The 13664-nt window shown below is 35.6% G+C and overlaps 1 protein-coding gene across 5 annotated transcripts in view; it reads left to right on the top strand.

The window, feature by feature from the left end:
* Nhe2 (Na[+]/H[+] hydrogen exchanger 2) overlaps positions 1 to 13664 on the top strand; it is a 178203-nt gene that overhangs the window by 138536 nt on the left and 26003 nt on the right. For 3 of the 5 annotated variants that reach the window (XM_069831806.1, XM_069831809.1, XM_069831805.1), the window contains exon 13: positions 6285 to 6452. The exons of the other annotated variants lie outside the window; for them this stretch is intronic. In XM_069831806.1, the coding sequence (XP_069687907.1) occupies positions 6285 to 6452 (168 nt within the window). The remainder of the gene's footprint in view (positions 1 to 6284; positions 6453 to 13664) is intronic. 5 annotated transcript variants of the gene reach the window in all.

Below are 13664 nucleotides of genomic sequence, written 5' to 3'. Positions count from 1 at the left end.
ATATAAAATTAATTGAATTGAATTAATTTTAATTAATTCTAATTTAAAATATAAGTATACTGATATTAAAATATGCTACAAAAATTTTTAATTTACTTTCGAAGGGAACAAGAGTAAGGTGGTCCGTGGAACTGTTCTGACTTAAAAAAGTGGTCCCCACTTCAAAAAAGTTTGAGAAACACTGGGTTAGATAATATACGCATGCACACATACACTCACACATGCACAAACAAAATATAAACTTAGCACAAATAAAAACCATAGACACATAAATAAATATGAGCAAATAAATAAACACATTCTCAAATAAACAGAGTACCTATGATGCAGATTAACACATTTATACAAAAATTAAAATACAAAGACAAAATTTAAAATATAAAAGGTTACATTTCTAAAATAAAATATTTAGATCACATCACTCCATGAATTCATTCATTGAGTAGAAAGGTCTTTTCAGCAGTCATCTATGTACATAGGACTTAAACCTATTTATTGGTACCTTTCTCGCCTCCAATGGTAGTTTATAAAATATGTTGACACCATCAAAGAAGCAAGTATTGGAGCTCACATTGGCTGCGTTCAGCCGGGACAGCACTGGGGTAGTGATTCACTTTTGCTGAGTTACAGCAGCTGTTAGTGGCTGAACGACCATACTGCAAAATGTCCGCTGTGTTTACAAACAAACACGCCATTGTATTGTCTACTCCGGCACCATTGGTTGAGGTCTACCCCCTCTACTTTCGCTGGCTAGCAGCAGACTTGCAGCGAAAAAAATTTTGCTACGAAAAATGGCGGCCGCTATTCCAGCGCTGTCGGCCAGCAAGGCGTTCAGTGCTGTCGCTATCTCAGCGCTACCGCAGTGCTGTCCCGGCTGAACGCAACCATTCAGTCTGTATCTAGCGTAATCTAATTTATCTTTATTTATAGTGTTAAAGGAATTTATATCTGATCTAGGTTGATAAAGATCTAAAGAAGATCAAGGTTCTGTAAATTGACATTACCTTTAACTCTTGCCTGCTGACACGGATTTGCACTTTGGGCGTGAGTTTGATTCCCGCTTGGACTAATTAGCTGGTTGGGTTTTTTTTTCCGAGGTTTTACCCAACCTTAAGGCGAATGTAAGGTAATCTATGACAAATCCTCGGCCTCATCTCGCCAAATACGATACCATCTCACTATCACCAATTAGACACTAAATTACGTAGTAGTTGATGTAGTGCCATAAAATGACGAACTAAAAAAGCAAAGAACACTAATACGAACATTAATTTAAACATAACTTAAAGCTTGACTTTCGAACTTAGGATTAACGTACAATGAAAAAGATAGGCCTACATGAATACTTCTTTTTTTAATATGTATATACCTTCAAGTGAAAATAATTGTGAAAAACAGTGATTTGTTACGAAATGTATAACAAATGTACTTAAGACAGCCTGTGAACGTTATATTTTTAATATACAATTTTCAGTGCTTTAAGTTTTTGAGGTGCATCATTAGCCCAATAACTTGTAACCCAGATTCGAAACTCTGGTGGGTCCAAGTGGAATTTGTGATGGACAAAGACGTTGCTTGGTTGTAATTTTTCGTGAGGTGCTCCTTTTTCTCCTACCGCTATTGCTTTGTTAATAATAATCATACTGTGGTGTTATGTAGTTCACTTCCAATAGTACACAAAGAGCAATGTCTACTGCAGCAAAAAGAACTACAGTTTTGGTGGGTCTTTCCTAGCTGGAGACTCTTGGATGAATTACGAAGTCAAGTACCCGCCATGGATAAAAAGGAAAAAGTTTGAAATCAAGTAGTGCTAGCCAATTCTCTTATTTGCAGTATATAATACTACCTATGTTAAAATCAACTGCATTGTTATTTCTTTTTTTATAGTAGGCCTATATGAAAATGTAGATAATTTTTCTTATTCCTCTAATCATCTGCTGTTTCTGTATTAAGTACGTTAGGCCTACTTGATCACTTCATTTCAAAAAGTGTAGGAACACAGAATATTGTGGTAGGAAGATGACTTTGATCATTCATATAAATAAATGAAAGACGTTAGCCAGACCAGAATTAGGCCTATCACGTGATCTTGTAGTTCCTTTCATTACGGTAACTTCAAGGGGAATAGATAATGTGAATGGTTCACATGTGTACTGTACATAGTGCTGTTTTCTCGAAATGTAAGTAGTGAAATCTATATATGAAGCTTTAGTATGCCACTCTGTGTGTTATTAACATATTAAAATCAATGTATCTACATAGTTTTCTGTCAGTCAAGAGGAATTGAAGTAAGGGACACTGATGCGTTAAAATGAACTCTCAGTAATCAATCTAGCAAAAAATTCTCATTCCAGTGCCTTGTCATCGTACACTATTTGCAAATCACTACTCTTTACGGCCTGCAGATCTGATAAAGAGTGCCCCAAATTGATGTATACACATTTTGAAATACTATTTCTCAGCAACGAGATGAGACAGAAATACAATTTTTGGGGTTTTGAATTCCTTAAGCCCGTACATGTTCAGAATGACCCCCTTTTCGCCACAGTAGGCTACACAACGACGTACAACAGAGCGACATACCAACTGGATTGTTGCTAGTGGAATATCATTACAGGCATGTTCAGTCTGAACTCTCAGTTCCTCCAGTGTTTGTGGTTTTGTAGCGTACACTGTGTCCTTTAGAGCTTCCCATAGGTAGAAGTCTGGAGAGGTTAAATCCGGAGATCGAGGCGGGAACTCCGCAGCACTTCCTATTCGTCCTATCCATCTCTGATTGAGTGTGCGATCGAGAAAATTCCTCACATTGACATGAAAGTGAGCTGGAGCTCCGTCCTGGTGAAAGTGAATCCCATTTTCATTCTTAAAGAGGTCATTAAAACGTGGAATTGTGGTTTCCAACATTTTCAGGTATTTCTCACCCGTGACAGTCCTTTCGAAGAAGTACAGCCCAATTATTCCTCTGGAGGACACACCACACCATACTGTTATTCCTGGAAGATTGACGGTCTTTTCTTGAAAGATGTGTGGGTTTTTGTTAGCCCAGAACACACAATTGTGGTGGTTAATTGTGCCATTAAGTTTAAATGAGGCTTCATCTCACCAAACAATTAAGTCTTGAAAATCTTCCCTTCCGTCACACATGTTCAAGAACCACTCACAAAATTCCAGTCGCCTATCTGGGTTGCCCTCATTTAGTGTGTGGACAAGTCTCGGAATTTAAGACTTCCATTTTTGAACTCGCAAAATTCGATGAACACTGGATTTGCTGATACCAATCTCACGAGAACATTGCCTCATTGACTTCTTTGGGGATTGTGCAAAAGCCTGCATGACTGCATCAACACTCTCGTTATCGGTGGAACTTCTCTTTCTTCCGCACTGCCCTTTCAACACATCTTGCACCGTTCCGTCGACTTGAAACTTGTCTCGGATTCTTGTTATAGTTAACATTGTTGGTGGTTGTGTTCCAAATTCAACCCTCCAACGTCGCTGTACCTCAACAACATTCTCCAATAACATTTCAGTATCCACTTACGTTCATCGAACAATAATTGCACCTCCATGTTTGTTTATAACAGATGAACATGTTTCCATGCTTTCCACTGCCTTCTGAATCATAAACCGCAAAAATCGTATTTCTATTTCATTTCTTTGCTGTGAAATAGTATTTCAAAGAGTATAGCTATGCATCAATTTGGGACACTCCGTATTTTTGTATAGTCTAATACACACAAATTATATTTTGAAAGTTTTATAATGGAGGACATAGAAATATCATTTGCAATGTGTTTTACATAAATTCATTTATGCCACATCAATGATCTCCATAATTTATTTTCTCACCTTGAAATTTCTGTACTTTCAGAGAATATTACTCCAATATAATTCGTATATTTTACTGCTTTATGATAGTATATCTTATTGAAAGTTTTGACAAATGATGATCAATAATATTGACGTATACCTAGTCATCTTGCTCAATCTCTGATTTTCATTAGCAATGAGTTTTACATGAGTTTAGGGTATAAAAATTACAGATATTTATGTTTTCATACAATTTCCAACAAGTGCGACAATAGACTTGTGATTTATGCAAAGGACTATGGTGTGGAGCGGCCCCAGGAAAGTGCTTTTGTTGATTCCCTTTTTGTTACCTGTGTGTCTAACTTTCGTACATTGGGTTCACTTTGTTGCATTGATGAGTTGACAGTTATGTGTGCAGATATTTGTTTTTAATTGGCTGTATTATATTTCTTATGGCATGTAGGAATATGGATTGTTTTTCATTGTGTGTGACTCAGTGGAGTTTTTATGCTTGATGGAGCACTTCTACGGAATTTAATACTTGCTGTCCGACAGTTGTCTGTACCAGTTTGTTTCTTTTTTTAACCCAGAGCATGAAATTTCTGATTAAAACTTGATAAATAATTTAAGGGATGGAACTTGAGAGCACTTCTCTGGTGGTGATATGCATGTATAGCACACAACACAATTTCAAAATAGCTCTTTAATGTTTATAAACTTCGGAATCTCAAGAGGAAGCAAAATAAGTTTTTACCGTTCAGTAAAGGAAAACTTAAGACAGTATGAATAATTTCAAGGAAAAATTGTTCCGGGGCCGGGTATTGATCCCGGGACCCTTCGCTTAGCGCGCGAATGCTCTTCCGACTGAGCTACCCCAGGAACTATACACGACAACGTTACAATTTTTCCTTTGTATCCACACAACTCACATGAGCTGACAAGACGCCAGAACTCAACTGTGAGTGCACACAAATACTGTGTGACTTTAAATTGTGGCTTTCTGTTAACGTACCTCCAGTAACGAATGTATTATACAAATCCGGCTTTCAGGTAGTAGCTCCCTGTAAAGCAGGTTTGAATAATTCCAAGGAAAAATTGTTCCGGGGCCAGGTATCGATCCCAGGACCCTTTGCTTAGCGTGCGAACGCTCTTCCAACTGAGCTACCCCAGGAACTATACACGACACCTTGAAATTATTCAAACCTGCTTTACAGGGAGCTACTACCTGAAAGCCAGATTTGTATAATACATTCGTTACTGGAGGTACGTTAACAGAAAGCCACAATTTAAAGTCACACAGCATTTATGTGCACTCACAGTTGAGTTCTGGCGTCAGCTCATGTGAGTTGTGTGGATATAAAAGGAAAAATTGTGACGGTGTCGTGTATAGTTCCTGGGGTAGCTCAGTCGGAAGAGCGTTTGCGCGCTAAGCGAAGGGTCCCGGGATCGATACCCGGCCCTGGAACAATTTTTCCTTGGAATTATTCAAACCTGCTTTACAGGGAGCTACTACCTGAAAGCCAGATTTGCTTAAGACAGTATATTATCTTGCAAATCTAGTCTTTCAGGTAAAGCTCATTTGAGTCGTAAAGCTCCGTGTGGATATAAAAGGACATACCCGGGTAGCTCAGTTGGCAGAGCGCTGGTACGTTCAACCAGAGGTCCCGGGATCGATACCCGGCCCCGGAACAATTTTTCTCTTCAAATTATTCAAATCTGTTAATTGCATAATATGTACGCCACTGTGTACGTTAACAGAGAACCACAATTCTAAGTCACACAGAGTTTGTGTGCACTCGATGTGGGTCTCTGGCGTTTCGTCAGCCCACGTGAGTTGTGTGGATATAAAGGGAAAAGTTGAGACGGTGTCGGGTGGAGTTCCCGGGTAACTCAGTTGGCAGAGCGCTGGTACGTTCAACCAGAGGTCCCGGGATCGATACCCGGCCCCGGAACAATTTTTCCCTTCAAATTATTCAGTATATTATCTTCTTTATTTTTAATAGGAACAATGACCATAAAATAAAAAATAGCCTAGTGGGATATTCGTAGTATCAAGAGGTTTTTACATTTTCAATTAAAAATCAGTTACTTTTACATTTCTGATTTGATATTACCACTTCTTAAACCCTTTGCCGCGCCTTGTTAAGGCCACCAGTTCCTAACCAATAATTCGAAAGCCCTGCCCTTTCATTATTACGATTTTATTGTCCTCCTTCTGCATGCAAGTAATTTGTTTCATAAGTATCACTAGAGTATCTGCATTGATCCCCTATGTACGTGGCAGAGGGGTTTCCCCTCATGGCGTCTGGGCGTTTTGCCATGCCTAGTACTACAGCTAGTGCTAGGCGCTGCAAAGGGTTACTGGGCGGAACCTTGTTGTGTGTGTCATTGCTTGCTAGAAGACAAGTAAGAACAAAGTCCTGAGTTTTGGTTTTTTGCTTGTCTTTTTTGTTTTGTGTGTCTATCTCTGGAAATAGCCGGCGGGACACCAGAGGCAAGTGTGTTGACCCAAATAACCAGCCTCCCGGGTTCCAATCCCCGGAAAGCCCGTCTGATCAAGCAGTATTCAAAACCCACCGTTGATTACGATGATGCGCCCACAGTAGCTGAAGTTTCCTTACCTTGGAGGCGAGGTGTAAATGGGGGTACGTTGAAAGTAGTTCTTTATTTCTGCGTGGATCGTCTTCGTTTTATTTATTATTTCTCTGTCTGTGGAAAAAGTGCAAAATAAAATGTTGAAACAGTTACCAAAGACATATGGTAGTGCTGAGAACATTAACCATATGGATATTCAAGTAAACCTGAATTAGTTGTATAAATTCCAGTTAAATCTTTTAAGTATCATTATGCATTAAAAATTTATGAAAAGCATGACTGGGCAAACCATGAAATCTGTAATTTCTTTAAATTCTTACATAACCATGAGTCATCCATCACCTTTAACCTGATACCCTTATGAAAGGCGTACTCTCAAAACTTTGTACCTGCTGCCCAATATCCATGCTTATCCGTATGATCGTTCATTGAAGCTTATAATGTAAACTGTTGTATTGGCAGTGCTTTATGGCAAATACGGAAGCAATAGTGAACGTGTCTGCTTGGGATCTTTTACAATATCATCTGATGAAAATAATTATCTTAGCTTTCATTCTTAAATAAATAATATTTTACAAATTGCATCTTTATTCCATGCCTTTTCTTCAATCGACTGTCATTTTACAAATCTATGGATGAACAAACAGACTTTCTTCTGACAGAGGAAATATTTTACAAAGCATGTAAATGAAACCAGATGACCTGGAAGTGTACAAAATCTTGCCAAGACATATTAAAACATATTCACACGAGTCGAAATAGTCTACATTGTCACTCAGCTATATCTACACCAACTTCATCTTTCTAATAGTATTATGTTGTAATAATCATATTTTTATGCTCGACTATGCCGAAATGTAGTAATTATACACCTGGTAGCAGCCCTTTAATGGACCTGATTAAAGTACACCTATTCATTAAAGTTCAGGTGTTCCACCAATCAGAAAACACCATTGTAGCGATATGAAAGTACAAGTATCGATTATTCTCGGATATGCAATCGAAAGACAACTAGCAAAACGTCACGGAGGCTGGAAATCCAATACTGTCGCAGAAGGTTATGTTCTGTTACTATAATAATTAGCGTTAATTGTAAATAATATTCAAATAAATTCAATTTGTCATCTCGTTTTTCAATGTCTAAATCAATTTCAAGGTTATATCAAGATTAATGTTTATTTTACTCTCTAGATTATATCAAGGTCAATAACATTTGTTTCTCGGAAAAAATCAATACTTTCGCGTCTGCGCACATCTCACAATTTACGAGATATTGCACAAGGTCAGTTCCACTCCCCAGTCAGATAAGAATAACATGAATACTTATGAATAATTTCAAGTTAGAAAAATGGTCGCTTGCACTCGTTTCATAAACACACTCGCGTCTTAATTACTACCATTATAGGCTCGTTGCATAATGTACTATTATACTACAAATTCACTACTAAGATTTATTTTAAATCATCCGTCCTCAAGTGAGGTTGACCACTGGGATCCAGAATTAACAAACATAAAAGATAAAGGGAAATGAAACGAGCAAAATAATGATTCGATTTGTACATTAAAACAAAATTTACATGTTAACATATAGATGATAGTGTAGAATTTGAAGAGAGGCCTTCAGAATTTCCATTACAATCTTCTCAACCTCATAAAAGGGAATTTTAACGTAGAAAATTAGTTAATACCAATTGCTCAAGATTCAACTCTGTAACACAAGTATCAATAATGAACACCAATCGAAGTACCCCTCATTTGTTTGAAGAAATGCTAAGTTGAAGGCTACAACGGACGGACTTTGTTATCTGCATCCTCCTGAATACATCACAAAGTTTGATTCTTAAATAAATACAAGGAAGCTATACAGTAATATAAAATACTTCTTTTCTGCCTTCATTACATACATACATACATACATACATACATACATACATACATACATACATACATACATACATACATACATACGTGTTCTGCCCAAAGGCAGGTCTTTCATTGCAAACTTAGCATTCTCCAATCTTTCCTATTTTCTGCCTTCTTCTTAGTCTCCACATATGATCCATATATCTTAATGTCGTTTGTCATCTGATATCTTCTTCTGCCCCGAACTCTTCTCCCGTTCACCATTCCTTCCAGTGCATCATTCAGTAGGCAGTTTCTTCTCAGCCAGTGACCCAACCAATTCCTTTTTCTCTTTCTGATCATTTCCAGTATCATTCTTTCTTCACCCACTCTTTCCAACACAGCTTCATTTCTTATTCTGTCTATCCATTTCATACACTCCATTCCTCTCCATATCCACATTTCAAATGCTTCTAGTTGCTTCTCTTCACTTCATCGTAATGTCCATGTTTCTGCTCTATACAGTACAACACTCCACAGAAAACACTTCACTAGTCTCTTCCTTCATTAAGTACAGTATTATATTAATTAGAAAAAAATGAACCTAAAGTCCAAGAAATTCCCCGCCCCCCTCCCAGGAAAATACAATTTAGTAACTAATGTGGCTTTCCGTTTATAACTTTCGAAATGGAAAATAGCATATGAGTGGTGGGATTCTGTTTTTCAAACTTAATGTTTATTATTTGGTGAATAGTTCCCAATAATTTAATGAATTCGTACAAAATGTTTAGAACACCTTCAATGAAAATTTCTATATTAAGATTGTGAGTGCCAGACTATACTTAATGTCTCAATGTAATATTAGCACACACATCTAATATAAATAAAATCCAGAAAATTATTTGACTTTATAATGATGCAAAAACATAAGGATGATCTTCGAAATGTTAAATATTGTGTAAAAAAAAATTGTTTCATTTAATAATTTAATCTCTAAAAAAAATACTGGCAAAGTAAATGAATTTTTAACTGGGCGTTGCAAACAGTTACCTTGGATTGGACACCTTTGCTTATCTGTAGGCTATATTTATGAACAACATATATAAATTTTATAAATAACTATAGATTGAAGTATAGCTCTGAACATTAGAAATGCATTTATGCTCTACCATGCCGAAATGTAGTAATTATACATCTGGTAGCAGCCCTTTAATGGACCTCATTAAAGTACACCTATTCATTAAAGTTCAGGTGTTCCACCAATCAGAAAATACCATTGTAGCAATATGAAAGCGCAAGTATCGATTATTCTCGGATATGCAATCGAAATACAACTAGTTCTGTTACTATAATAGTTAGCGTTAATTGTAAATAATATTCAAATAAATTCAATTTGTCATCTCGTTTTTCAATGTTTAATTCAATTTCAAGGTTATATCAAGATTAATGTTTATTTTACTCTCTAGATTATATCAAGGTCAATGTCGACATTTGTTTCTCGGAAAAAAATCAATACTTTCACATCAGCGCACATCTCACAATTTACGAGGTATTGCACAAGGTCAGTTCCGCTCCTCAGTCAGATAAGAATAACATGAATACTTATGAATTTATTTCAAGTTAGAAATATGGTCGAGCATAAAAAGTCGTATGAAACTTGACTATAATGGTAATTAAGACGCTCGTTGAAAATTATGAAACTCGTGCTCGTTTCATAAACAAACTCTCGTCTTAATTACTACCATTATAGGCTCGTTGCATAATGTACTATTTTCCTGCCCGTGAATATTATGAGTCCTTTCCTTTTGTCCATTTATGTAGAGTGTATTTTTCATGGTTTGTCCAGTATCGTTTTTTCCCCCCCTTTGACACTTCAAGTTTGGTAGACATCTGTGCATGGACAGCATATAGAAGCATTTTTGCTAGCATGCATTATCTCGGCATGTAATGTACATATTGTAGAGCATTGCAATTAATCTTAATCCATTAATGGCATGTGTATGAAGTTGGTGATGGCCTAATACATTAAAAATTCTTATCATTTGGTTTCTTTCAGTTCACTTGCTTACTTTTATACTAAATATTGATAAGTGAATTATATAAATGCCATAATGCTCCTCATTTACAAACTTACAGAGACTGAGTTTTACTTGCTTCTCACATGGAATGCAAAGTTTGTAGAAGAAATTGTTATATAAACTGAAGTCTACAAAAGAAGTATAGTAACAGAAATACTTCAGAAGTGAAAAGAATGAAAAGAAGTTGCGCTAAAATTTTAATTCAAAATTGGTTACTCACAAATTGTTTGTGTAATCAACTAAAATTATGGAATGTAACTTCAGCATTTCAGAAAGAACTGCTACAACACGAAATATTATCTTCAAATATTTAAAGAAATTAAACGGTATAAGGACGACTGTACATAAATACATAAATGAAAGAAGATCCCTTATGGTAAGAGGTAATACAATGGTATTTAAATATTCTGTAGATGATTTAACTTTGCTATAGACTCTCTTTAGATGTATGTATTAGAGAATAGTAAATATGAAGGAAATTACCAGTACTTCTTGTCTTAGATGCGGTTGTTGTAAGTGGATACTTATCAGTAGAAAGGTGCTAAGTGCCAAAATTAAAAAAAAAATGTGATATTTCACTAGAATGGTGCAAATTGCCAAGGGGCATTACGGTACTTATCAACAGGTTCACAGAAGATTGTGGAGTGTTATTAAGACCACCAAAACATGACAGTGGTGTAAAGTTACCAGGGCTCTTTCATAAAAAAAGGTGCAATGTGCCATTCGTTTCGATTTCTCTCTGTTGATTATTTATCATGTTAATAGTGAAGTTATGGCAAAAGGCATTATTGATTATATACCATGGTGTTTTCTACATAAGTAAATCTTATATACAACAATATACGTAGGTAATGTAGGACTATGAATCACATAGAAACATAATGTATTATAGTCGCGATGCTGTTATTCCTGGCGTGACTCCTCCTCTTTGGTTACGTCTTAGGAAGTGAAGGCTCTATAAGTCTAGGTAGGTAGTATCGTTCGCCATTTTTGTTCTTTCGTTGCCGAGCTACCATACAAGGAATCTATTTTCCACACCGTTAAACATTATCATGTCGTAGTTCCTATGATAATAAATCAAACGCACTGTAATTCAGCAAATAATTGAGCGGCAAATAACGTCTTCGTGTGCTTTCTGCGAACACCAACGAAAGAGCCAAAATGGCGAGCGATTGTATTAAGTATTTATCGAGCCTTAAGAAATGAATAACGTCTTCATAAGCGAATCACAAGACGCACACGTTTAAATGTAGCCGACCTGCAACGCGATTGGCTGCCGGAAATTAGAGCAACGGGACTATAGGTACCTCTAGATGACACAGTTGGTTTGTTTTAAACTTTCCAATTCCTAGAGTTAAAAATCCAGAAAATGGGAGAAAATAACTAAATTGGCATGTTTTTCTTTATTGTAAGTGGCATGAAAATGCAGTGAACTGGCAAATGAGTAGAAAATAGCTTTATTTTCTAAGTTCTATGACTAAGATTATTCAACACTATCAAGATTTCTGTTAGGTCTCTTTACTGTAATAGCAGTATGACGTCAACATAGAACATATGATAATTCATGATTAAAGTTGACTATATTCGGTTCCAAGTGGTTAGGATGATTTGCTTCCAGTCTACAAAACCACTTTAATGAAAGTATTTGCAAAAATTAACAGATCTGTGTATAATAAATGGATCATAATACCTAGGAAATGTTTATGTGACTTAACACCTTTCATAAATTGGAAGTTTGTTTTTCTCTCAGGATATTACTTATTTTAGTAGTATCATCAAACTATTGATAACATTGGTGAAAAGTTGTCGTTAAGTACTATCAGTTCAATTCTAAAAAATATATTCTTAAAATTTTTCAAGATCAAAAGTTATTTATTAATAAAATACTGTTCATAAATTTGGCACTTTGCACTTTGCTACTGTTAAGTATCCAATTCTCCACTCATAGTTAAATATACTATTCTCGTTACATATCTCGAAAGCTGCCGGATCAATGTCTATCGAATTTCAATTTTACTATTACAAAATAGACGAATAGAATTATCGTCTTAAACATGTGTGGAAGCAAATGCATCGATAATGAATCCAAAATGATTATTCACTCATTCGGAATTGATCTCTAAATAAAATAACGAAGTATATAATAAGTAATATTTTGAAGAAATAAATCAGGAATCTTTAACAAACAAAGTCGTAATTTATCTTTGATAAACATGTGAGAAGATCAAATTTTTGTCTTGACTCTCTGAGGAGTGATAATTGTAACTCTGTAAGTTTGTAAGTTTGTATATAGTCATAATTGTTTTCAAAATGTCTTTAATAGATAATACAGAATTATTGTTGTAACTTACTGACTGAATTGCCAGAGTTTTTCATAGACTGATCAATTTATTTTATTGTAGTGCGATTTGAAAATTCTATTTGCTATTGTAGCATGTTTTCTGTTCCATAGGCTCTCTGATTTGATTTAATGCAACTGTTAATGCGTATATTTTAATTTAGCTATAAATATGCAGCAATTATATAATTATTATTCTTCTTTCAGTTTAGTTATGCTTTTGTTTCCTACAAAAATGTTTGAGCACCTCTACACAAGTTCTGCAGTGGTTCTTCAACTCCCTTACGTTACTCCCTCTACATTTGGGAGCTCTATTTCGACTTCTGACGAATATTAATGTATAATAATAATGATGATGATGATGATGATGCTAGTGTTAAAATAAAAACACATTATTTTGTGTATTTTAAGTAATAAGACTAAACAAAGACTGCATAAGAAATGTGGACGTACAACAACTCTTATGCTTTCTTGACGCTGGCAGAAGGTAGAGGTGAGTGATTTATATACCTTCCAACCACAAGAGAAAGAATGCCCATTACCATCGAATGAGGCTGAGTAAATCCCAGTGGTTGTAATAAGGATAATATATAGTTTTTTTTTCTTATTTGGAGTTAAGTTATTGCCTAAACCAGGCATGTCAGAAATCAGACACTGAAAGTGCAGTGCATGTGCACGGAACGCCGGTCTGTGCAGATTGCGTCATTCACGTGTTGCTCCTTCCAGTTCTTAGCAGGAGGGATGTACAAGAATCTATTCTGTGCTTCTAGTGTTCAATTAAATTTACATTTGGACATTATAAACATACTTAGCAGAAGGAAAAAACACAATTATTGTCAGTGTCAATATTTGACAATAATTGTAACACAAGAAACAATAGAATTACTCAGTTACAATTCACAAAGCAGTCGTTTGTAAAGAATAATTTATTTACACGATTTGTATACAGTGTTTGAAGAAAATATAAATATTGCAGTAATTTCGAAACAAAAAACGAACACAGT

Source organism: Periplaneta americana, chromosome 7 (genome assembly GCF_040183065.1).
Source record: "Periplaneta americana isolate PAMFEO1 chromosome 7, P.americana_PAMFEO1_priV1, whole genome shotgun sequence".
Taxonomy (NCBI): domain Eukaryota; kingdom Metazoa; phylum Arthropoda; class Insecta; order Blattodea; family Blattidae; genus Periplaneta; species Periplaneta americana.
This window is presented reverse-complemented; position numbering and strand designations above follow the sequence as displayed.